Here is a 23,902-nt window from a genome sequence, read left to right on the forward strand (position 1 = left end):
ATATATATATATATATATATATATATATATATATATATATATATATTGTCAAATTATTCTTTTCGATCGATATACTAATTAGATCTTAAAAAATTAACGATAATGATACGACACATACATACACACACATGACTAATCATTTTAAATTAATCACACCAACTTCAACCTATTACACTTTCACATTTGAAATATAATTACAATTTAAATTAAAATATTAAAAACCAACCACAACAACAACAACAACTAAATTTAAAAACAATCAAACAAAAACATACAATAATCCTAAAACAATATTTGTTTTCAAAAGTTTTTAAAGTTTATTGGCTATCAAGGTTTGTTCTTTAATTGGCTGTGATTTTTACCGGTAAGCAATGGAAAAGTAAAAGCAAAAACAACATGGGTATCTAATGTGTACCATTATCCTGACAAATATATGATTAATAAAACATTTTTTGGGTAAACTACTCATTTAGTACCTAATTTATCAGTTTTGGTATGTTTTAGTCCTTAAACTTTCAATTTTTTTTCTAAAATCATACCTAACGTTTAGTTTTGTTTCATTTTTATACCCGCCGTTAAAAACTTAATATGTTTAGTACCAAAACTATCAGTTTTGATGTGTTTTAGTACCTAAACTTTTTTTTAAAAAAATCAAAACTTAACGTTAAATTTTGAACACGTGTACTAAAATGAAATAAAAACTAAACGTTAAGTATGATTTTAAAAAATTAAAAATTTAGATACTAAACGAACCCAACTGATAGTGTAGGCACTAAAGATGTAATTTAACCATCTTTTATGCTAAGCTCTATCCTTTTGTCTTGGATCATACCAGCAAGATTCTCTTGCAATTTTTTTATTGTCATTACTATTTATTTTTAATTTTTGAAGTTGTTTAATAGTTTTTTTTAATACAAGAATGGTGTCCTTCATTGTCATCCGAGGTGGATTATTGAGTTTTAATTAATTAAAATATCACATCCTTCGACCTATAATTAATAATAAATGAATAACACTTTATTTTTCTCTTTATTTCTTCGTTCAACTTGACATTGACAAGGCATACTTATCTTGATGAAGTCATCATTTTCCTAAAAGTGATTAAAATTTTATTTATGATAATACTAATGTATTGAATTCAGTACTTTATAATAAGTTTTTAATCGATGGAAGATTATTGGTTTGCAAAATTCTTAAGGATGCATTTGGTTCACGGAATGGAAGATTATCAGTGAGAATGTAAGATTACCAGGGAATAAGATTACTGAGAATGTTGTATTGTGTTTGGTTGGCTTAACAGGAATGTAAGATTACCGTGTTTGGTTAAAATAATAAAAGATTATTGGAATGTATATTTGACCAATTTGTCCTTATTATATATTTGTTTTTTTAATAAGTTGGAAAATATTTATATATATATATTTTAAAAATTTAAATTCATAAAATTTATATAATTTTTTATAAAATTGAAAATAGAAAAAGGTTTAATGGAAGGGTAAAATTTTATTTTAACCCCTGAACTTCATATAAAATTTTAATTATAGATTTTTTTGTAAATCTAAAATAGTTTGAGGATAAATTTGTAATTTAACATTCGTAGAATTTTTATTATTCAATGACAAAAAAAGGATAGTCCAAAACGTCGGGAATCCAATAATACCTAAGGAAATGGAGATAATGACATTCCCGGTAATATACTAAAAAAAATCAACTATTGGTAATCTTATATTACCAGGAATGAGATCCCGAGCTAACCAAAAGGGGAATGTGGATACCATTCCCCCATCCAAACACCCCCTAAAAGTTAAGTTGAGAGCCGGTGTAATTTTAATTGGTACCACCTAATTAGCTATAAAGATGGGGTTGAAGTGAAAGTACATAAATGATCCTCTGATTATATGAAGTTGTTTCGTTGAGTCCTTCGACTATTCAAAGTTACAAAATGGTCATCTGATCGTTAATTATGCTCCAAACTCGTCATTTTATATTAAAATTTTGACGGTAATCTGAACTGTACGTTAACTTACTAACTGAGATATGATAAAATCTGATATCATAATCTCAAATGGCTATTAAATCTCAGCCAACGTGTTAATATCCAACTCAGATGAGTTTGAGTTTGAAACATAATGAATAGTTGAGTTATCATTTTTAACTTTTAATAGTTTAGAGACTCAATAAGTAACTCTGTATAGTTGAGGGATCATTTTATAGCTTTTAATAGCAAATGACTCAATAAAACATTATCCTATAGTCAGGGGACTATTTGTGTACTTTACCCAAAAAAATAATTATAAATGCACGAACTAAGTCACCTCAATAGTTAAAGGAATGACTATTATTCCTATAGGTTTCAACCTCTCAGGTTTAACTCCAGAAGACTACAATGTATTTAAGTGTTCATTATTAAATAATTAAGAATCTTTAGAACATATATTACCATATGTATACACCCTAAATTAATAAAAAATAATTATAAATATACTAAAATCAATATAATTTGATGAATTATAAATATATAAAGTGATTAATAATATAATATTAATGTGATATATGTCACATCAATATTTAAAAACACATGACAATGATATGTTAATACTTAAATAAATGTGATAATATCATGTCAACCAGAAACAAGGACATATTGTTGGTGGAAGTAGTAATAATCCCAACTCAGATGATTTTTTTGTTTAATTATTTTTTAGGATAAAATACATAAATGGTTACCTGACTATGGGACATTATTTTATTAAGTCCCTCAATTATTAAAAGTTATAAAATATGTATCTAACTATAAAAAATTGCTTTATTGTGTTCTTTGACTATTACAAGTTACAAAATGGTCACCCGACTATTCATCATGTTTCAAACCCGTCATTTTTCGTTAAAAATTTGATGGCGGTATAAGTTGTACGTCAACCTGCTGACGAGATATGATAAAAATATAATTTTATAATCTCAAACAACTATCATGTCTCAGTCAGCATGTTAACGTCCAATTCATATGTCCATTAATTTTTATCTGAAAAAGATGAGTTTGTAATATAATAAACAGTCAAGTGACCATTTTGTAACTTTTAACAGTCAATTGACTCAACAAAGCAACTCCTTATAATTGAGGAACTATTTTATAACTTTTAATAATCAATAAACTCAATAAAATGGTATCCTATTGTCGGTGACCATTTTTGTACTTTATTTTTTAAGACCGTTCATTTCAAAATTAACTTATTTCCCTCACACTTCAATCCTACCTTCATCTATGATATCAACACTTAAAGCACATATCAATAATAAGTGTGCCCTGGGTACAAATAATTTAAACAAAAATATATGATTTCTCAAGTCCTTAAAAGTGTGCCTGCATAACAAATAATTTAAATAATACAAATTAACTCACAAGTTAATCGAAATTTTTTTTATTAGTTTAAGATGATTATAAAACGATACGTATTTAAAATATTCTTAAATAATATTTGATAATGAACATTTAAGTACATCAAATTCGAAACCTCTAGAGATAACAACCATCCCTTAACTATTGAGGTCGTTTGATTCGTGCATAAATTAATTGAAATTTAAAGTCTATTACATTTGAGAATAAAACATAAAATATAAGTATAATTGTTTAACTAAACATTACAAATAATAAAAAATTATGAAATTAAATAAATGTATTTAATTTTGCATTAATAGGAATTAATTTATTTTTAAGGTAAGCTGTGAACAAATTGAAGAGGACCAAGTGAGCGTGTTAGAATATTTTCGCTGTCCCGTCGTCTTTGTAATGATATTTCTGGAGTTTTTTTAATATGTTTTGCATTAATAGGAGTTTTTTTTTTATTTTTTAGGATGATGATAAAATTAAAGATTGAGATTAATAATAGAAAAAGATAAGATATTCACTGTATCAGTGGAATTAGAAATTTATTATAGTTAATTTTTTTTTTATAAATATAATTTTTTAATTGAGGGAGTCTGATAAATTTATCTTTATTTATTTTTAAAAGAATATATTTTTCTATATTAATTAATAGTTAAAAATATAATTAGCGGGGTCACGGCTCCTTATGTCCCCTTCTTAGTTCCCCCATGATTCACTAGAAAAAAACAATGAGTTAATCATAGTTTTTGATTTTTTTTAATCTAATGATTCTAAAAAGATGTAAAATTAAAAGAATTTTACATGATATAAATAGATCGTAACCTTATATATATATATATATATATTATATAATTTTAACTTTTAACAATAATTTTCAGCAGACAAAATTGAATATCCCTTGTAAAAAAATATTCATTAGTATACTCTCCTAACCGGAGCCGTTCCATATTCGAATATTCCAAGTGAAATAATGCTTTATCCCGTCCAAGAAGATTGGTCCTACTAAACGTGGAAGCTAAATATTCCAATAAGGGCCTAATCTTTTAGGGGGTTTTCAAATAAGGATCTAACATTTCAAAAATAGTTGAATAAGGGTATAATTTTTTTTGTAACTACTCAAATGAGGACCTAAGCTTTCAAAATACTTGAATAAGGGCCTAATATTTTCAAATCTATTCGAATAATACCTAATATTTTGGAAATATTTTCAAATTAGAGCTCTCATTTGATCATATTAAAAGATATTAAATATTTATTTGAATAGACTGGAAAGTGTTAAATTATTATTTAACTTTTTAAAAATAGGGTAAACTACACATTTAGTATTTAAACTGTCGGTTTTAGTTCGTTTTAGTACTTAAACTTTTAATTTTTTCAAAATCATACCTAAAGTTTAGTTTTTATTTCATTTTAATGCCACAACGTTAAAAACTTAACATTAAGTTTTAATCCGTTTTAGTACCTAAACTTTCAATTTTTTCTAAAAAAATTAACATTAAATTTTGAACAATAGTACTAAAATGAAACAAAAACTAAACTTTAGGTACAATTTTGAAAAAGTTGAAAGTTTAAGTACTAAAATAGACCAAAACTGATAGTTTAGGTACTAAACATGTAATTTACCCTTAAAAATATTATGTCTTTATTTAGGTTAAATTATGCATTTAGTACCTAAACTATCAATTTTGGTTCGTTTAGTACATAAACTTTCATTTTTTTTCAAAATCATACCTAAAATTTACTTTTTTATTTCATTTTAGTACACTCATTCAAAATTTAACATTAAGTTTTGAAATTTTTTTGAAAGTTTAAGTACTAAAACGGACCAAAATTGATAGTTTAGGTATTAGACCGTTAAGTTTTTAACAGCGGGGTACTAAAACAAAACAAAAACTAAACATTAGGTATTCTTTTGAAAATTAAGAACTTAGGTATTAAAACATATCAAAACTGATGGTTTAGATACTAAATGTGTAATTTACATGTTTATTTAAATGTATTCAAAGATGTTATGTAGGGGTGTTAAAAAATCCGAAATCGTTAACCCTAACCGTTAACCGGTATAATTATTATATTTAACAAGTTAATTAACCGAACTTGTAACACCTTATACCAATACGACACACAGTCGACTAATTTAAGGTGCTACAAAGAACCACCAAAGTGGCTGACCAACTTTTTCTTACTTTCTTTAATTATAAAACAACTGTAAAATAAACTGAAGAATAAATAAAATCTTTACAATAAGGAGCTCCAAATTAAAATATTTACTCTTTACAAAAATATTACAGACTAACATGATTGAATCTATGACTCAACTGGACAATAATGTTTACAAATATACATGTTATTTCAAAAATGTTGAGACGTACATCTGACCTGCACTGGACTGGTTTAGACCTTGCTCTATCTACTGCTTCCCAATTGCTTGATTTACTAACCTACCCACGAAAACATTCGAAGGTAGCTCAGCGACACACTAAAAGCTGAAACATACTAATCGCATATCACTGAAAGGCTAGCTATCAAATAAACTGATCTAATCTGCTTAGTGAATATCCTTGCGATACTCACTCTCTACATTATTATAGACATCATGGTACGACTGAGGGATTTATGCATCTCGGAGCTCACACACCCCTCTAATCTACTGAGATATGGCCCCCGAAATTCTGCATCATACACCATACCCCTGACTAACCCACCCCTTGCGAGTGTCAAGCCTCGGCCTTAGTTAGCCGTTTTAAGGGCTTTGTGGCCTACCTAAGGATATATTCGGACTGCATCTATACTTTTGACTCCATTAACTTTTCTAAATAAACTCGGGTATTTGAATCATTTCCCGAGCATCAAATAAATCTAGTCTTATTTGTCCCTAATTATTTGATTTATAAGTTTGAATTAACATTGATATTGTTCCACTTGTAGTCTTATTTGATTATATATTAAATTGTTTAGTCTAATTCCCTTAAAAACTGTCATTTTTGCCCAAAAGAGACTGAAAGTATCGATACTAACCCAAGATTATCAATACTCCTGCAAAAGTTTCGATACTTTATATAAATATCGATACTTTTAAACATTATGTTATGTCTAGTTTCGATACTTTCTGGGAGTTTCAAAACTATGTGTAATATCTCAAACTATGGGTTAGTGACCAAATTGTAAAATTTTAGAATTTAGTTACCAAATTATAAAATTTTAGAATTTAGTGACTAAAGTAGAAATAATTAAAAACTTTAGGGATTTATATGGAAATTTTGGTGTAGGATTAAATTACAAAGAATGATGAATGGAATGGCAAAATGGTCATTTAACTTAGAAATAAATTAAAATGTGATAGGGATGAGATATATACACGTGAGAAATGTGGAATAGGGAAAAGAAAGTTTCCAGAGTTCTCTTCATCCTTCTTTCTCTCCACCGTGAACCCAAAGTAGAAAAGGTGAGTTTTCTGGTTAGTTAATTATTTGTTGATTTTAAGTATGGGTTTTGATCCTTAAGTGATACTTAAGCTTAAGTTGTCTTATAATCAAAAGATGAATAAGTTATAAGAGATTAAAGAGAAGAGGGCTTCTAAATGAAATTCTGAAAAAGAGTTAATAAATAAAGTTGGAGTCTGGAATTGACTTATTAGCAACTTAATTAAGAGATATCAAGTGATAGAATTGAAATTAGAACATATTGAAAATTTGGTATGATTATCGAGTTTTATATGAAAGATGGGATTTTGAGGTTAAGGATGTATTGAATGAATAGAAATTGGCTTAAGTATGTGTACTTGAGTTAATAATATAAAAGAGAATGAAACATGAAGAAATTAAGCTGACAATGATGAATTTTCGGGATTAAAAAGTGATTTCTGGGCAAGGGGTATCGATACCCATTCATCAGGTACCGATACCTTAGGAGTAAAATTTAGGAAGATACCTAGGGGTACCGATACCTTAAGGAAGGTATCGATACTTTTAAACATTATGGTCTATCTAGTTTCGATACTTTCTGGGAGTTTTGAAACTATGTGTAACATCTCAAACTATGGGTTAGTGACCAAATTGTAAAATTTCATAATTTAGTGACCAAATTATAAAATTTTAGAATTTAGTGACTAAAGTATAAATAATTGAAAAGTTTAGGGATTTATATGGAAATTTTGGTATATGATTAAATTACAAAGAATGATGAATGGAAGGGCAAAATGATCATTTGACTTAGAAATGAATTAAAATGTGATAGGGATGAGATATATACATGTGAGAAATGTAGAATAGGGAAAAGAAAGTTTCCAGAGTTCTCTTCATTCTTCTTCTTTCTCTCCACCGTGAACCCAAAGTAGCAAAGGTGAGTTTTCTGGTTAGTTAATTATTTGTTGATTTTAAGTATGTGTTTTGATCCTTAGGTGATACTTAAGCTTAAGGAAAGCTTAAGCTGTCTTATAATCAAAAGATGAAGAAGTTATAAGAGATTAAAGAGAAGGGGTTTCTAAATGAAATTCTGAAAAAGAGTTAATAAATAAAGTTGGAGTCTGGAATTGACTTATTAACAACTTAATTAAGAGATATCAAGTGATAGAATTGAAATTAGAACATATTGAAAATTTGGTATGATTATCGAGTTTTATATGAAAGATGGGATTTTGAGGTTAATGATGTATTGAATGAGTAAAAATTGGTTTAAGTATGTGTACTTGAGTTAATAATATAAAAGAGAATGAAACATGAAGAAATTAAGCTGACAAGATGAATTTTCGGGCTTAAAAAGTGATTTCTGGGCAAGGGGTATCGATACCCATTCATCAGGTACCGATGCCTCAGGAGTAAAATTTAGGAAGATACCTAGGGGTACCGATACCTTAAGGAAGGTATCGATACCATCTTGAACAAAAAATTATCGAATACAATAAGGGTATCGATACCTAGGCAGGGTACTGATACCTCAGTTAAAGGATGTATCAATACCCTATGGGGGGTACCGATACCCTATAGGGGGTACCGATACCTATTTTATATAGGAAATGAAATTATATCGTTCTTCTTGTCTAAGAAATTAGGGATCAAATCATGATATTTGGAATGCTAATATGGATATTATAAACGTATGATTATGTAGATATCGAGCATAAGCAAGTTCCAGAACAATCGAAGAATTAAAATCAATTCGAATCAAGTGAGGCTAAGGTGAGTGCTTAATAGAGTTATAGTTCAATGGAATTAAGACTTGTGATAAGTCTATTCCTTGTATTAGTTTCCATAGTATAATAGTTATGAACATGCATACATGATGATTATTATGAATACATGCATAAGTTATATATATGTTTATATGATTTGATAAATGATATATGATTCATGTGATATGTAATAGAATAAAAGACATATGTGATTACAAGAGAAATGACACGAGTACATGAACATATGAAACATAAGAATAATGCCCATATTATATGATATGAGAGTTATAGGTATAGTTGACATGCCAAGAGTTGAGGGTTATATAGGTCATTCGGGACATATACAGAGGTCCTTCGGGATAAATTCATAGGTCCTTCAGAACAAATTTCACATGCCCATAGTGGGACCTCATACGAGCTGTGATGACAGTATATATGCACAACCTCAATGTACTCGCGTACCTTAAGTTCTCAGTAATGTACATGGGCCTATAAAAGGTATCAAAAGTGTTTGTATTATTATATGTTATCATTTTATTAGTATTTACACTGAATTATATGTGACATGATTGAATGATTAGATTGCATGTTCATATTTATAGAAAATGCATTATTTTTATTATTATATTTTATGCCTCACTAAGTCTATGACTTAGCGTGTAAACGTTTTATACGTAGGTACTGAAAAGCAGGAGGGTCCGATATAAGTTTAGCAGAACAACATATCTCCATTCAAAGATCATATCAGAAGTAAATTACAGTATGTCTTGTTATGTAATAAATAGGTTGACATGTAAACAAAGTCATTAAGTTTGTATGCTCTGATCGAGTTGGTAATATTTTGAACGTATTAATGTAAAAGGTTAACCTTATATTAATGAAAATTTTAAATTTTCTATGGTTTTCCTAAATGTAAACTTTTTAAATAGTCAATGTGACATCTCAGATTCGTATACGGGTCGAATACGGGTTGGGGGTGTTACACTACGACCCAAAGTTTCGATACTCTTGTAAGAGTTTCGATACTCGTACCCAGAAAACTCATATTTACCCCCAAAACAAAGAACATGTTTTGATATTATCCCTATAGTATCAATATTACCTACAGAAACCATAAAACAAGCACAAAAACATCTATTTTTCAAACCCAAATACCCTAGTGAGGTCCCCAAACGTTCTTAAAGTCTTATTTGATATTAAGGGAACATAAATAAGGCTTTAATACATACTAAAAACATAAAACATAAAATTTACTAAACATGCTTAAACTAAACTTTTAAGCTAAACCTCTTTTAAATGATTCTACAACTGGTATGGAAAAGCTAATAGTGTGCTACCTGAATTCTTTTGGATGCTAGAACACTTCTTGAATCAACTAGGGATCCACTCTTCCTTTTCCCTTGGCTTGAACTCTCTCTTCAACCTCTTTAACTAATCAAGGTATAAAAATGGATTACTTACTTAACTATGTGTTGGATAAAGCTTAGCTACACTCCTTACAACTCAAACACTCTCCTAAAATGACTTAAAGCACTTGATTTCTAAAACTCATTTTTGAAAAACTAAGCCAAACCTTGAAATTAAGGGCTTTAATGGAAGCTTAGAAGATGAATAGATTTCTTACCTTGATAGCTTCAATCTAGGCTTAGGTTTCCTTAGAGCTTGATCTTGGCTAAGTAGAATAAATGAAGAAGAAGAGTCAGGAGAAGAAGAAAATGGGAACATATTTTTGGGGAATGACTCACGTGAAAAATAAGGGAGATAAAGGGCTTTTTAACCTTTAAAACAAACTACAGGTAAACTACATTTTTAGTCCTTCTCCCTTTAACTCATTTTTAAAAACACCATTATCCTATAACTATTGGATCAACCTAAGCCCAATACCCTTTTTGAACTGGTCCAACTATCTTAGAAGGTCTAATTGGCTTGACTTACGGGTTTCGGGTTGACTGAAACTACTGAACCGGGTTCCGGGGCATTACAGAACCATTAATACTAAACAGTTTCGGTTAACTGAACCGCTAAATATGATGGTTAACGGTTAAGGTTACGATTACGAATTTTGATAAATGATTAACCAACAGTCGTTAATAAATTAAATTTATAATTATATTTCTAATTTATTATATTTTTACATAAATAACTTAATATAAGTTTCTATTATTTATAATTTATACATATTTTTAATAAAATTTGTATACAAGTAACTTAATATATTTTTTATTATTTTTAATTTTTAATTTCTTTAAAAATATAGAAACATACTTACACCAATATAATTATATATTTATTGTTAGATACTAAGATATTGAGAGATGTACATACTTACATCGGTGTAAGTATATGTTAAGTGCTACACTTTTTTATTTTGTTTACTTACATCGTTGTAAGTATGTGTTAAATACTACATTTTTTTATTTTATTCACTTAAGTTGGTGTAGTATGTGTTAAGTACTACACTTTTTTGTTTTATTCACTTACACCGGTGTAAGTTTGTATTAAGTGATACACTTGTTTATTTTATTCACTTACACCGATGTAAATATGTGTTAAGTACTATATTTTTTTTGTAATAATAGGTTAACCGTAAGCTAATATGTAACCGGAACGTTAATAATGGTTAACAATTAGCGGTTAACCGTTTCTTAATTATTAAGTTACGGTTAGAAAAATCTTATAACTATTATAACGGTTAAATGACTGTTTAGGCTAAACGGTACATTTAATTGTCCATGAACAACTTAATGTTATGTCTCTATTCGACCATTTTAAAAGGTTAAACCTTTATTTAAAAATATATTTAGCCGAAGGAAAAAGCAGAACTTCCATTCGTCCCCACCAGTAGGATTAAGATAACCCAAACAACAATTTTTCCAGCTCTTATCATTGTTTAACGAACAGTGATCAGTTTCAACAATTAAAAAAACTTAAAGCCTAATATTGGAATATCATTATTTTTAAAGCATATCCAAACTGCTTCCTCGGTCTTCAACTCGTATGATCATTCGTTTGATCTAACTCAGCAGCCATTGATCACTCGACACGTAAGTATTGACCCCACCCTTTGCATGGCCCCGGCGATTCGTTCGTCCACGTGGGACAGTTGAACCCCACGTAGGACCCAACCCACTTTTGTTATAACTTTTGTCTTCGTTTGAAGGCAACTTTTGCTATAAATTTGGTCCCCGTTTTGGGGAACCCAAAAATAATTCTGCTTAGCAACGAATAGTTTCCGTGGCCGGAGAAATGGAAAAGGTCCCCATGACACGCCAGAATTCCGATGGAATCGACGATTTCCTGGACGGACCGGCGGATTTTGCGGATTTAATGTTTGGGTTCATGGACGGAAGCAATGGTTCCGACGAACAAATTTTGGGTGACTTCGTCGGCGGCGAAGATGAGGACGAAGGCCAGATTAAACGGAGGAGGATTTTCTGGGAAACCCAAGAACAGCTTCTTCAGGTAAACGCTGTCCAATAACTGAAATTAAACACACAAAAAACATAGACTTTGAGGGTTTAAAGATCAAGTGGTCAACAATTTTTTGTCATAAATGTTGATTTAGGCAACGTTGTTTCAAACTACTTCTCTAGAATCAAGAATTCGCCGAGCTACGAAAGAAGCATTGAGGGAGCTACACACGGTAGGAGTACAATGCGGCTGTCGGAGACCGGTGGCCGGAGATTGCCGGAAATGTATCCAAAGGGAACTCTCGGTTCGTCTCCAAAGCTTAGGCTTCAATTGTTACATATGCAAGTCCAAGTGGAAGAGCTCCACCGAGATTCCACCCGGCGAGCACACTTATCTTGAAGTGCTGGACAAATCGAATCCGAAAAAAGGTGATGTAAGAGTTGTGATCGAGTTGAATTTCCGAGCCGAATTCGAAATGGCGAGGGCCAACGACGATTACAACAAGTTAATCGCCATGTTATCGGAACTGTTCGTCGGCAAAACAGAGAGGCTGAAAGCAGTGATCAAGATATTATGTGTCGCAGCCAAGAAATGCATGAAAGAGAAGAAGATGCACTTGGCCCCATGGAGGAAGCACAAGTACATGCAAGCCAAGTGGCTTGGAACATACGAGAGAACGACGCCGACACCATTGCCGGTGGGGACTCCCGACCGGCCACAAAAGCCGAAAGCTTCGTTGTTAACCTTTGATCTGAGGCAGGGTTTGCCTGTCATGCATTACACTGCTGTTGAAGTTGTGTGGTGAATGAAAACGAGAAACATAATAATTTTGGAGTAAACTAAGAACAATGTATCAATCAAAGTTTTGATCATCTCTTTGTAGTGAGTAATCACACTATTATAATTATACTATTAAGGCTTTTCTAAATGAGTGAAGTTAATTATGATAAGGTTGCAGAGAAAAATTTGGTTTGTTTATACAAATAAATGTATATTCATAAATACATATGCAGAGGCCTCGACTTCTCTCAAATGGCATAATAACCTTTTGATCCTCCGAATTATCAATAATTCAAATCGACCCTTTTGAAAATAGATTTTTGAACTTTAAACCCTAAACTTTTGTCTTTCATTTGACCCCAAAGGTTTCTTGTTCACCTTTATAGTGTTTCAAAATTGTATTTATTTATCACAAGGATTTAATCATGATGCCAACTAATAATTTTTTAAATGACATTAAAGTGCAAAGTCATTGTAAAAGTTCAATTCTGATGTGCTGATGATAACAAGCCTCCTTCATGGGTAAAAAACATATGGAGAGTCTCTGTCATTATTATCAGTATCAGACTATCAGTATAGTTCATATCAGCTAACATATGCCAAAATTTTCAATTCAGTCCTTTTTGATCTTTTAAACGATTTAATATCTCTGTTTCGTCGAAAAATATTTTGTATTCCACAATCTATTACTGTCACCGACGACCAAGCTCGGAAGACGGACTGTACTTGGATGTCTTGGTGTTGTCTGGTCCACTGGCAGGGACGAGGAAGCTGAACAAGAAAGAACAATTGGTATTTAAAAGAAAGCACTGTTTAATTGTTCTCAACCAAAAAAAAACAAGTAGAACCAACAAAACACATGGTCTTGGAACTAAACACATTCAACACTCAAAGCTAAAGTAATTTTTCGTCACCAACTTTTTCATATTCAATCCTAATTACTGGAACTATCAATGGCAGTATGCCCTTCCAAAATTATTCGAATTCGGTATCCTAAATCTTTCATCAAGGAGGCAGCAGTATATCGCCTTCCACTATTATATGATGATAATATTAGCCTCCACCGCCAGATCCATATTTCTTGCCAAGGAAGATGACTTGCAGCTTGTCATAGCCAGCAAGCACACGGCACCTGCAACGGCACGGAGAATATTTGCACCAGCACCCTGAACAGCGATTTTGTACCTTCATTTTAACGATTTGGGAGAAGGCATCCAACGAGCTCTTGTATTTGACTGCTTCTCCCGAGGTCATCATCATTCTTCTACGGACCGTATCAATTGGATATGATGCCAGTCCTGCACCTATCGTGATACCCCAACCCAGCAAGAAACTTGCCAAGAAACTATCCTGTAAATACCGAATGCACACAGAACCAGGTATGTTTCAGCTGTTAAACTCCAGGTTATGCTGCTGTTTATTAATATGGTTGTGAGCGCAAGGAAACAGATACATACCTGCAATCCACCGACCAAAACAACGGCTTCAGAGAATCGTACATACCAAAGTAGAGCCCACGATAGACAATGATTCCAACACATGAGATATTGAATCCACGATAAAGACCAGCAATACCGTCAGATTGGATGGTCTTCTTGTAGACATCAACTAAACCATTAAACTGCCTCTGACCACCCTTTTTTGCAGCCTTGTTATCATTAGCCAAACGTGTACGAGCATAATCCAGGGAGTAAACGAAAAGAAGGAGAAGCAGCAGCACCACCAGATGCCAAGTTCCCGGCAAACCATTTCCAGTAGCCATCTTTGTCCTTCTTGAAGTTGAACATCCTCTTGAAATAATCCTTGAAGGCAAAGTTCAGAGCCTGACAAATATGACCGAGTTATAAAGCTTTAAGTAGATATAAAATGAGGAAAACAGAACAAAACGAAAGATAAATTTGGATATTGGATAGCCAAGGGATATAACAGAAAAACTTGGTTAGTAAACAAATCGAAAATGCAAATAGACTTTAAAAAGGATGGCAGAAAAGTAATAGAATGCACTTAAAGATAAACAATGTGAAAAGCAACCTGGGTGGGGAAGTATCTAAGAACATTAGCAGTGTTGCCTCTCCAGAGAGCAAGGACACCTTCATCCTTCATAGTCCTAGCAAAGCAATCGGTAATTCCTTGTATGGTTCAGACAACCGCCCCGATTTGATCATTTCATCCTGGTTTTGGATTAGAAGTTTAACTCGTTCGATTGGAGCAGCTGCTGTCTTGGAAACAGCTGCAGAAACTCCTCCCATGAGGAAATCCACCATAAAACCGGAAAAACCTTTCTCGGCCGGAGCTTGTACAAATATGGGAGAAACAGGGGACACATGTGCCAACCCGGTGGATTGACGTGATTGCTGTAAAGCAACATGAATTCCTCCATTGACATATGCACCGGACACATTATAATTACTGGCAGGCAAGTTAGGAGAAAGCCTGGAAATTAAATAGGACTGCCCATGCAGTTTTTGAAACACTGATGGACGCTTAGATCCATCTGCCATGATTACAACTCAAGATAGTGACCTGTAATCAAACAAAATTAGGGTGAAGGAAAAAGGAAAAAAAACATTAGAATTAGTAATGCAAAGCTTAAAGGAAAATTCTGAGACTAATGGGATGAAAAGAAGGGAAAACCCAGAATTACATCAACGCTGAATCATCCTAATTCTAAAAGCAAAATTTTGAAGGTTTTCCACACATTTCAAAACTATCTCCACATATTTCCATACACCAATATGAACTTGATAGAGTATATAACAGATCTGCATTGAACAACAACTATTAAGCTAACAATCTGATCACCATTTCTTCAAACTAAAGCAAAAGCATACATAATTATCAAAAACAGCAAATTCAGTTATTTTGGCAGCTACTAATGAACGATGAAAAGAACAAAAAACAGAGCTAATTTGAACTCGATTGCAAACCAAATCAACAAATTAAAACAGCAAACTGATTTTGGGTGACCATTTTCACTCAATTTCTAAGCAACCAAACAGAAGAAAGATCCAGGTGAGAAGTAACCTGAGAGGCCGACGAGGAAGCTGTTTGACTACTACTTCCTTAATGCAAGAGAAAAGAGAGAGGCGAGCCAATTTATATGTCGGAATATAGGATTAGGGTTTTTCATCTTCATTATAATGACGGATTTGACCTCGCATCGAGCTTTGAATGTGCTTGTGCCACCATTGGTACTGAGGCATTGACCAGTGGTTTCTGCTGCGCTCTCGTTCAAATTTGTTTCATATTGGAAATTGGGGGTGTGGACCCGAACCAATCCCCAAAAATAATAGGGTAAATTACGTATTTAGCATCTAAACTATTAGTTTTGATCTATTACTATCTAAACTTTTATTTTTTTCCAAAATAATACCTAACATTTATTTTATGAGTAAATTGCATCATTCATCACTCAACCATCTTCTCTTTCTTTTTAGATAAGTTTGCTCTATTCACCCAAACTCAAGGAATAAACCAAAAAGAAAAGAAAAAGAAAAAAACAACAAACAGAGCAAGAACTAAAAGCCAAACTCAAATATGATTGCTAACTTCTAAATTACTCCTAATTTAATCACTTTAACTTTAAGTTTAATTTTTTAAGGGTAATTACACGTTAATACATAAACTATCAGTTTGATCTGTTTTAATACCTAAACTTTCAAAATTTTAAAATTGTACCTAAAATTTAGTTTTTGTTTCATTTCAGTACCACTGTTTAAAATTTAATGTGAAATTTTGAACAAATTTGAAAGTTTAGGTACTAAACTGGACAAAATTAATAGCTTAAGTACTAAACACATTAGGTTTTTAACAGTGTGATACTAAAATGAACAAAAGCTAAACACTAGATATAATTTTGAAAAATTTGAAAGTTTAGGTACTAAAACGTCTAAACGGACAATATTGATAGTTTAGGTATTAAATGCATAATTTACCCCTTTTAATTAATATTAATAAAATAATGATAAAATAACATCAGACAAATTATTAATAAAATAAATTAGAATGATTAAAATATGAGCAATTTGAAAGTTGAGTAGTTAAATTAAAACTTTTAAACTTTAGTACCAAAATAGGAGTGAAAAGGTGGTTGAGTGACGAACGATGTTTACCCATAAAAATGTAATACCATTAATTTTTAACAGCAGTGTACAAAAGTGAAACAAAAACTAAACGTTAACCATGTGTTTTAAAAAGTTAAAAATTTAGATATTAAAATAGATCAAAACCGTAGTTTAAGTACTAAAACATAATTTACCTAAAAATAATATAAACTACATACAAGGCTTAATTATGCTTAAATGATTGTTTTGGATATTTTAGAGGATATTAGCTCTTTTTTTGCTTGATTATTTTCCTTCTTTCTTTTATTTTCTTCTTCATTTAAAGTTTGGGACTTCAAGTAAAGAAATTATCTTTCTTGTCTGTTAGAAGATAAAAATCAACATTTCATCAAGGGAGCTTTCAAAAATAATCTGGTAACTATTTTAAGTAGATAAATTATTATTTTATCAAGATAAATATATAATATATATATATATAAGTTTAAATTATTTTTTTCAAATTAAAATATGTATATAATTTTGTGTTGCATGCAACATCTCATTGATCGATATATTTCCTATATCTGAAAAAAATTGATAAGACTTAGGGGCTGTTTGTTTACTTCAGAATGATTAAGCGTTGAATGATTCAAATGCTGAATGATTCAGAGGCTCTGGATGAATTAGCTCTGAATGTGACATGTTGTTTGTTTACTGGCTCTGAATCATTCAGAATGTACTTCTGTGCTAAATCATTAGCACTGTTTTGCTGAATCAGTCAGCACTGAATCATTCAGAGGTGCGAAAACTAAAAACATAAAAACCCCTCTTTCATGAAATTTTTATGTAACGATCTTACAAATTGTATAATTAAAATGATTAAATACTGTGAATTTAATTATGAAAACCTAATTTTTTAACTTGTCACAATACTAAGATAACTCGAAATAAGACTCAATTAACCTCCGATTTATCAGATATAATGTTGATTAAATACTACTTAACCTTGAATAATTCCAAAATTATTAAAACATGAAGTGGAAATAAAAAACAAAATGACCAAAATAGCCAGTTGAGGAGGGACACAGAAGCCGCCCACCGAACCAACACGTGCTCATTTATCAGCCGATGAATCTGATCCCTTCTTAATTAATTCATTTATTAAATTAAAATTATTAGAGAGAGGAAAATAGAAAAAAAATACAGTAATAAGAAAAAAGGTAAAGTACGTTAGAGGTCTTTAAGATATGCTTAAATAATATTTATGGTCACTAAATTTTAAAAAATACAACAGAATCATTGAATTTATCGAATTATTATAAAATATCACCACATTATTTTCATGACCATAAAATTCGATAAATTTAATGAATGTTATTTAATAAAATTAATTATTATTTTTCTATAATTTGATAAATGTAAGGATTAATTTTAATAATTTATAAAATTTAATGATAGTTTAATAAATTTAATAATTATCTTAAAACGTATTATAATATTTTATTATAATTCATTAGATTTAAATTATTGGGTAAACTACAAATTTTACTCTCTTAATTTGCTAACTAAACTTTAAAAAAATTCAATTTTCTTACTGAACTTAATACATTAGACTTTTTTATCACTCCGCCGTCAAATAGTTAACGACATTAAAACAACACAGTCTTATAAAAATAATATTTTCACCAAAACATATTAAAGTATAGTGAGTGAAACTTAGAAAGAGTAAAGTTCAGTTACCAAATTTAAGATGATTTTTTTATTTGATTTTTCTACAAATTAAATGTTGTCTCCCTCTTTCTAGTTTGTGCTGAAGTTAGGATGAGGTTTGTAATAGAGAACGATTTGTCAGCACAAATGACCTGTTAATATGTGTGTTTATAATTGAGTATAAAGTTTAGTTTTACATAGCGACTCTAAGCATGATTCATTTAGTTTGATTTGGTAGATCTTACCATTCCATTTTCTTAGAATATAGTTCCTGGATGCTCCATTTGGTGTATGTTCATTTAGTTTGTCCTTGCAATTACTTGAGTTGGAAAGCTATTTTCACCTGGTGCTTTTTTTATAGAAGTTAGAGGACTCATTAAAAACTCCCTTCGTATTCGTCCACATACTAAGAAGTATGTTAACGAACATTGAAAGCAAGAAAATAGTACCTCATATTTCATTGAAAAAACACTCATTACATATGAAAACACGAAATACCCTCAAATGGGAATAAACACCATTACAAAAACATAATCACCTAAAACTCTCGCATTCTCGACCACAAAGATCTAGAGGCAATCACCCTATACCTAAGATAAACCTCCAGCAAAAGAAAAAACAACCCAACAGTTAATGACATAGCATACATGAAAACAACACCTAAAACCATTAAACCGAAAACATCTGTCTCTGAAGGGACCTCACAAAAAATACCAACATGTTTCAAATCATCAAAAGAATCAGCTCAATAAGTTATCTTCAATTAAACAAACAACATTTCCTTCCCTTCAATCAATGTATCCTTGCCACTTAAATCAGAGCTCTTTTTTGTCTTGCATTTCTTCAATACGATTTTTCCTTAATTTCCCAGGGATAGGGGGAACCACTGGGGTATCTTCCTTAATTGTATTGCGTCACTGGATAAACCATGAGAAGTAATGAGACCCATCATAAGAACATTTTTCAAGGCCCTGAGGTTAACTCCATTAGAATGATCAACTGATTTATTAACTGGATGCTCCACGATATTAAATTTTGATTGATCCACAACCTCCATTGAATGAAACCCTGCATCTGAACAAGGGGAAGGAGACATTCCTAACCTAACATCGATAAGTCCGCTTTTAGTTAGGTCATCCTCACCTAATTTGTTACTCGGATCTTCATCACCTTTGACACTCTTTATGAGTAAAACCTTTTCTATGTGGGGACCCTCAATTGTAACATCTTCGACTGGGCAATTTAAACCTGAGGATGACACTGAAGATCCTGACAGAGAATTCTCCGACGTTGCTCCGAGAGAAAAATCAGATCTAGATAATTGACTTCCTCAGGCATCCAAGAGTTGGTTTGAAAGAATGCTCAACTTCATGCACCATGATTTTAAAAAAATTAGAACCGACCTTCAACTCAAGGACTTATCAATTCTCACTTTAGTCTCCGTGAGGATGTAATCTTGCACGATCAAAAGATGAAGGAAACTGAGAGCTTTCATCATTGTTAATAATTTGCCCCACCTAGCTGCAATGTTCTTGAAAGTACCCCAATTCCACGCGTGAAAATGAATCCCTTCACAAACTACCCATACTCGTCGGCACTCTCCCATTAGACTCTCTGACCAAGCTTTCACTATGGAAAACCAGTCTGCAAGAGTCTCTGATTGTTCATTCTTCACCATTCTCAACGTAACAGAGTCCTCAAATAACATGAGAACTACATTCCCAGCAGCTCTCATCAACGAGAAGCCATTGAGTCCTTTGTCTTGCATTTGACTAGCCAGATTGTCGATTTTGGTATAGTTCTTGCACCAACCCATATGGCAGTTTTCCAAAACTTGAAGTTTAGCTTCGTCAATGATAACTCCGTAAAAGGTCACATTTTTGGACCTTTTCACTTACGTTATTGAGTGTCTAATAGCTCATTTAGGACCATGTAGATGCATTTAGAAGCATTTAGTTGCATGTGGTGGAATTCAGTTTGCCGCGGCAATTTATTTTTAAAACGGTGCTGCCTTATGGGAAAAGTACTTGTTTGATGATGTGCAGGAATTAAAAGCAAGAAAAAGAGGAAAGGAAATGCCGTGAAATCAAAAGATTGCTAAGAATAATGAAAATACCAAGTCTGACTATCATTTCGAAAGCGAACAAAGTGCGAGAAGAATATTTTGAAGCCAACTGTCTCCGACTCTCCAAGATATCTGCCCGAGAAATCCACCTCGAAGATCCGCATGGAGGGATCAACACTGCAACCGCCGGTCCTGCTGATGACGCCGCCTGACCTTGCAAATCCTGTATGTCCTTGGGCGCCTGCAACGGGATTATACCGGTCACTCAGCCAGCTACCTAGGTTGTATCATAGCTTGTCCTGCCCGACTCCTAAGCAAATTAACCATGGTTTTAGGGTTTTCTAGGAAAGTCAACACCAAGTCCTAGGATTAGTTTTCCCTATAAATAGAGGATGAAGCCACATTGTTGAAGACTTTGGTTCCACGACGTTTTGAGCTTAAATAGAGAGAGAAAAAAGTCTCTCATTTTCTGTCAATCCTACTTGCTGTGGCATTTCTCCGTGACAAGCCTGAGGGAGTGGCGTTCTAGGCATCCGAGAGGAGCTAGTTCATTGGGGGCAATTCGTGGTGGTCGAGGGAAACTTCGACAATGCACGTCGAAGGCTTTTTCTCATTCCCTTAGTTATTTTCTTTCATATTTTGTTATTGAGTTGTAAGGAACGGATGAAACTTGCTTTGTGCTTGTTTATTTCGAACCCCACCATGAACTAAACCTATTTGGTGAGAGTTCACTTGGATGTTTAAGTGTTATTTCAATGAATAGTTATTTTTCTATGCTATTATGTTTTGTTTATAAGACTTAGTGCCTTAATATTATAGGGGCTACGAGAGTAGTCATTCCTTATGAGATTCTTTGGGTTCGAGAGAATACCGAGATAAAACATCCTTAGTGTTCGAGAGAAACTAGGGAGGAACTATATAAACAAAGGGTTCTAGGTAGTAACTAGGCCTAATCCACCTTTGAGATAAGACTAGGATTTTATTCGACTAAAAGGAGTTGTGCATGAACGATATGTTAGATGTTAATGATGCCGTAAAAAGGTATTGCTGAGACATATCTTGTTATCTGGACCAATATCACTGCAGGGGTTTACACTAATCGGTTTTGCCATGGCATATTAATCTGTCGAGTCCCTTACTAGAGATAGCATAGGGCACCTCAGTAGACTCTGTCGGGAAGACTAGGCATACAAGAAAGATCATTAGAGAAGTAGACTTAGATTTTCCTTAGTGACTCCTACCACTCATTCCCAAAGTAGTTGTAGTGTGAGAAAACAAAGTCCTATTAACCAACTCGTATATTACATTTCATTTTGCCTTGACATTTCCATCTATGTTTGCACTAAACGCATCTATTTTGCCACGACATATCCATTTGCTACCATATTATCATCGTTCCATTTCCACATCAGTCATTCCATTTTGCCACAACATTATCATTTGTATATACCATCACTAACTTTACTTAGGTGACAGAGTAAAGTGCCTTGACAAACTTATTTGATTTCCTCCAATCCTATGGAGACGATACTCAACTTATCACTGTATCACTTGTTCGATTGTGTATACTTACATATATCCACACTCATTTATAGTACTCATACCGAGCAGACAAGTTTTTGGCGCTGCTGCCGGGGATTGGCAACTGGAAGTTAATTTGTTTTGTCAAAGTATTTTTATTTCCTTGTTCATTTTGTATAGTTTTATTGTTATTTTCCTTGTCTTTTTTAGGTTTTTATTTTACGTGCTCTAGCAAATATATATCAGATCAGAAATCAAGGAATTGGTCAAGAGGAATATCAGAATATCGAGGTAATTCTGAATGTTGGGAATGCAGTTAGGCCTCGTAGTATTCGAGATCATTTAAACCATATCATGGACGACCTAAATCTTGGAATTGTGAAACCCATGATTCAGGCAGCCGACTTTGAGCTCAAACCGGTTATGTTCGACATGTTGGACTTTATTGGACAATTTGGTGGTACTCCTCAGGAAGATGCAATGTAACATGTTCGGGCATTTTTGGAGGTCTGTGACTCTTTTCGGCAACAAGGTGTGCATGAAGATGTGCTTAAATTGAAGTTATTTCCGTATTCTTTGAAAGATCACGCCAGGACATGGCTCAATGGATTACCTTTCGGCTTGATAAGGTATTGGGATGACTTGTGCAAAACATTTTTGCTACGGCATAATCAACCTAATATGAACAATCATCTTAGAAATGCCATAGCATCTTTTCACCAAGACGATAAAGAGTCTATGTATAAGTACTAGGATCGATACAAAAGTTTGCTTCACAAGTGCCCCAATCATAGATTCCACAACTGGACTCAAGTTGTGATGTTCTACAATGGAGTCAATGCACCCACGAGGATGATGCTAGATGCCTTGGGAAATGGGATATTACTTGACAAATCACCAGCAGAGGCATTTGGCATTTTGGATAGGATTGCCACAAACGATTATCAATTTCCATTTGCAAGGCTTGGCCTTGGGCGAAAATCACATGGAGCTTTCGAGCTAGATTATAAGGATTTTGTGTCCGCCCAACTTGCTGTTATCACTAATATGTTGAAGAATTTGCAAAGACCAAGTGAGGTGAAAGAAGTGAAGGCAACCAACTCAGCATGTCTATTATGCCATGGCAATCATAATGAGAGCGAGTGTCCGACCAATCTAGAATCCATCAACCATGTAGAGAACTATAATCGAGGTAACAACAACCCCTCTAACAACTTAGATGGTGTCAGCATCCAAACTTCTTTGGGGAAATCAAGGAACCAATAATGTTAGTCAGCCGCTAGGCAGTAGAACTTCAGTGACTCGAGGTTTTCAAACGAATATGCCATGGCATAATTCTAACGAGGGAGTACCATCTTCATCTAACACAAGTTCCTTGAAGGCCACAATGCTAGATTTTATAGCAACCACGAAGACCATACTGCATGACCATGCGACCTCTATAAAAAATCAAGAAGCTTTACTTCAAAGCCATAGCTCATCTTTGAGGGCCTTGGAGGGTCAGGTTGGTCAAATTGCCACGACATTACATTTTTGCCCACATGGCAATCTACCTAGTAACACTGAAGTCACTCAGGCTCAAGACATGGAGGATTATGGTACATTCACCTTAAGGAGTGACACCAAAATCTATAAAGATGCTAAATTCGGGGGGTAACACTCGGAGAGCTCGGTCATAAGATTAAGCAAGAAGATATGAAGTTTCAAGAAGATTCACATTTGCTAGAAAATAATGATGAGGGTTCAAAGAGTGCAGCCAATGAAGACACAAAAAATTTTGCCATGGCAAAAGAAAAAACCACATCAGTAGGAGTTGA

The 23,902-nt window shown here is 32.6% G+C and overlaps 1 protein-coding gene and 1 pseudogene across 1 annotated transcript; one reads left to right on the forward strand and one right to left on the reverse strand.

The window, feature by feature from the left end:
- Nucleotides 1-11,762: 11,762 nt before the first annotated feature.
- Nucleotides 11,763-12,886, forward strand: LOC120186605. The gene is made up of 2 exons (XM_039190490.1): nucleotides 11,763-12,017; nucleotides 12,121-12,886. The coding sequence occupies exons 1-2, from the start codon at nucleotides 11,802-11,804 to the stop codon at nucleotides 12,769-12,771; spliced, it is 867 nt and encodes a 288-aa protein (XP_039046421.1). The 5' UTR covers nucleotides 11,763-11,801; the 3' UTR covers nucleotides 12,772-12,886.
- A 653-nt stretch (nucleotides 12,887-13,539) lies between these two features.
- On the reverse strand, nucleotides 13,540-15,871 carry LOC120186604 (annotated as a pseudogene).
- Between the last annotated feature and the right edge of the window lie 8,031 nt (nucleotides 15,872-23,902).

Source organism: Hibiscus syriacus, unplaced genomic scaffold (genome assembly GCF_006381635.1).
Source record: "Hibiscus syriacus cultivar Baekdansim isolate YM2019G1 unplaced genomic scaffold, ASM638163v2 tig00113719_pilon, whole genome shotgun sequence".
NCBI classification, from domain to species: domain Eukaryota; kingdom Viridiplantae; phylum Streptophyta; class Magnoliopsida; order Malvales; family Malvaceae; genus Hibiscus; species Hibiscus syriacus.

Bases quoted from the DNA above. Each gene is read 5' to 3' on its own strand.
- LOC120186605 (XM_039190490.1), top strand. From the start codon at position 11,802: ATGGAAAAGGTCCCCATGACACGCCAGAATTCCGATGGAATCGACGAT. The intron at 12,018-12,120 runs GTAAACGCTGTC...ATGTTGATTTAG, and splicing joins CCCAAGAACAGCTTCTTCAG to GCAACGTTGTTTCAAACTAC.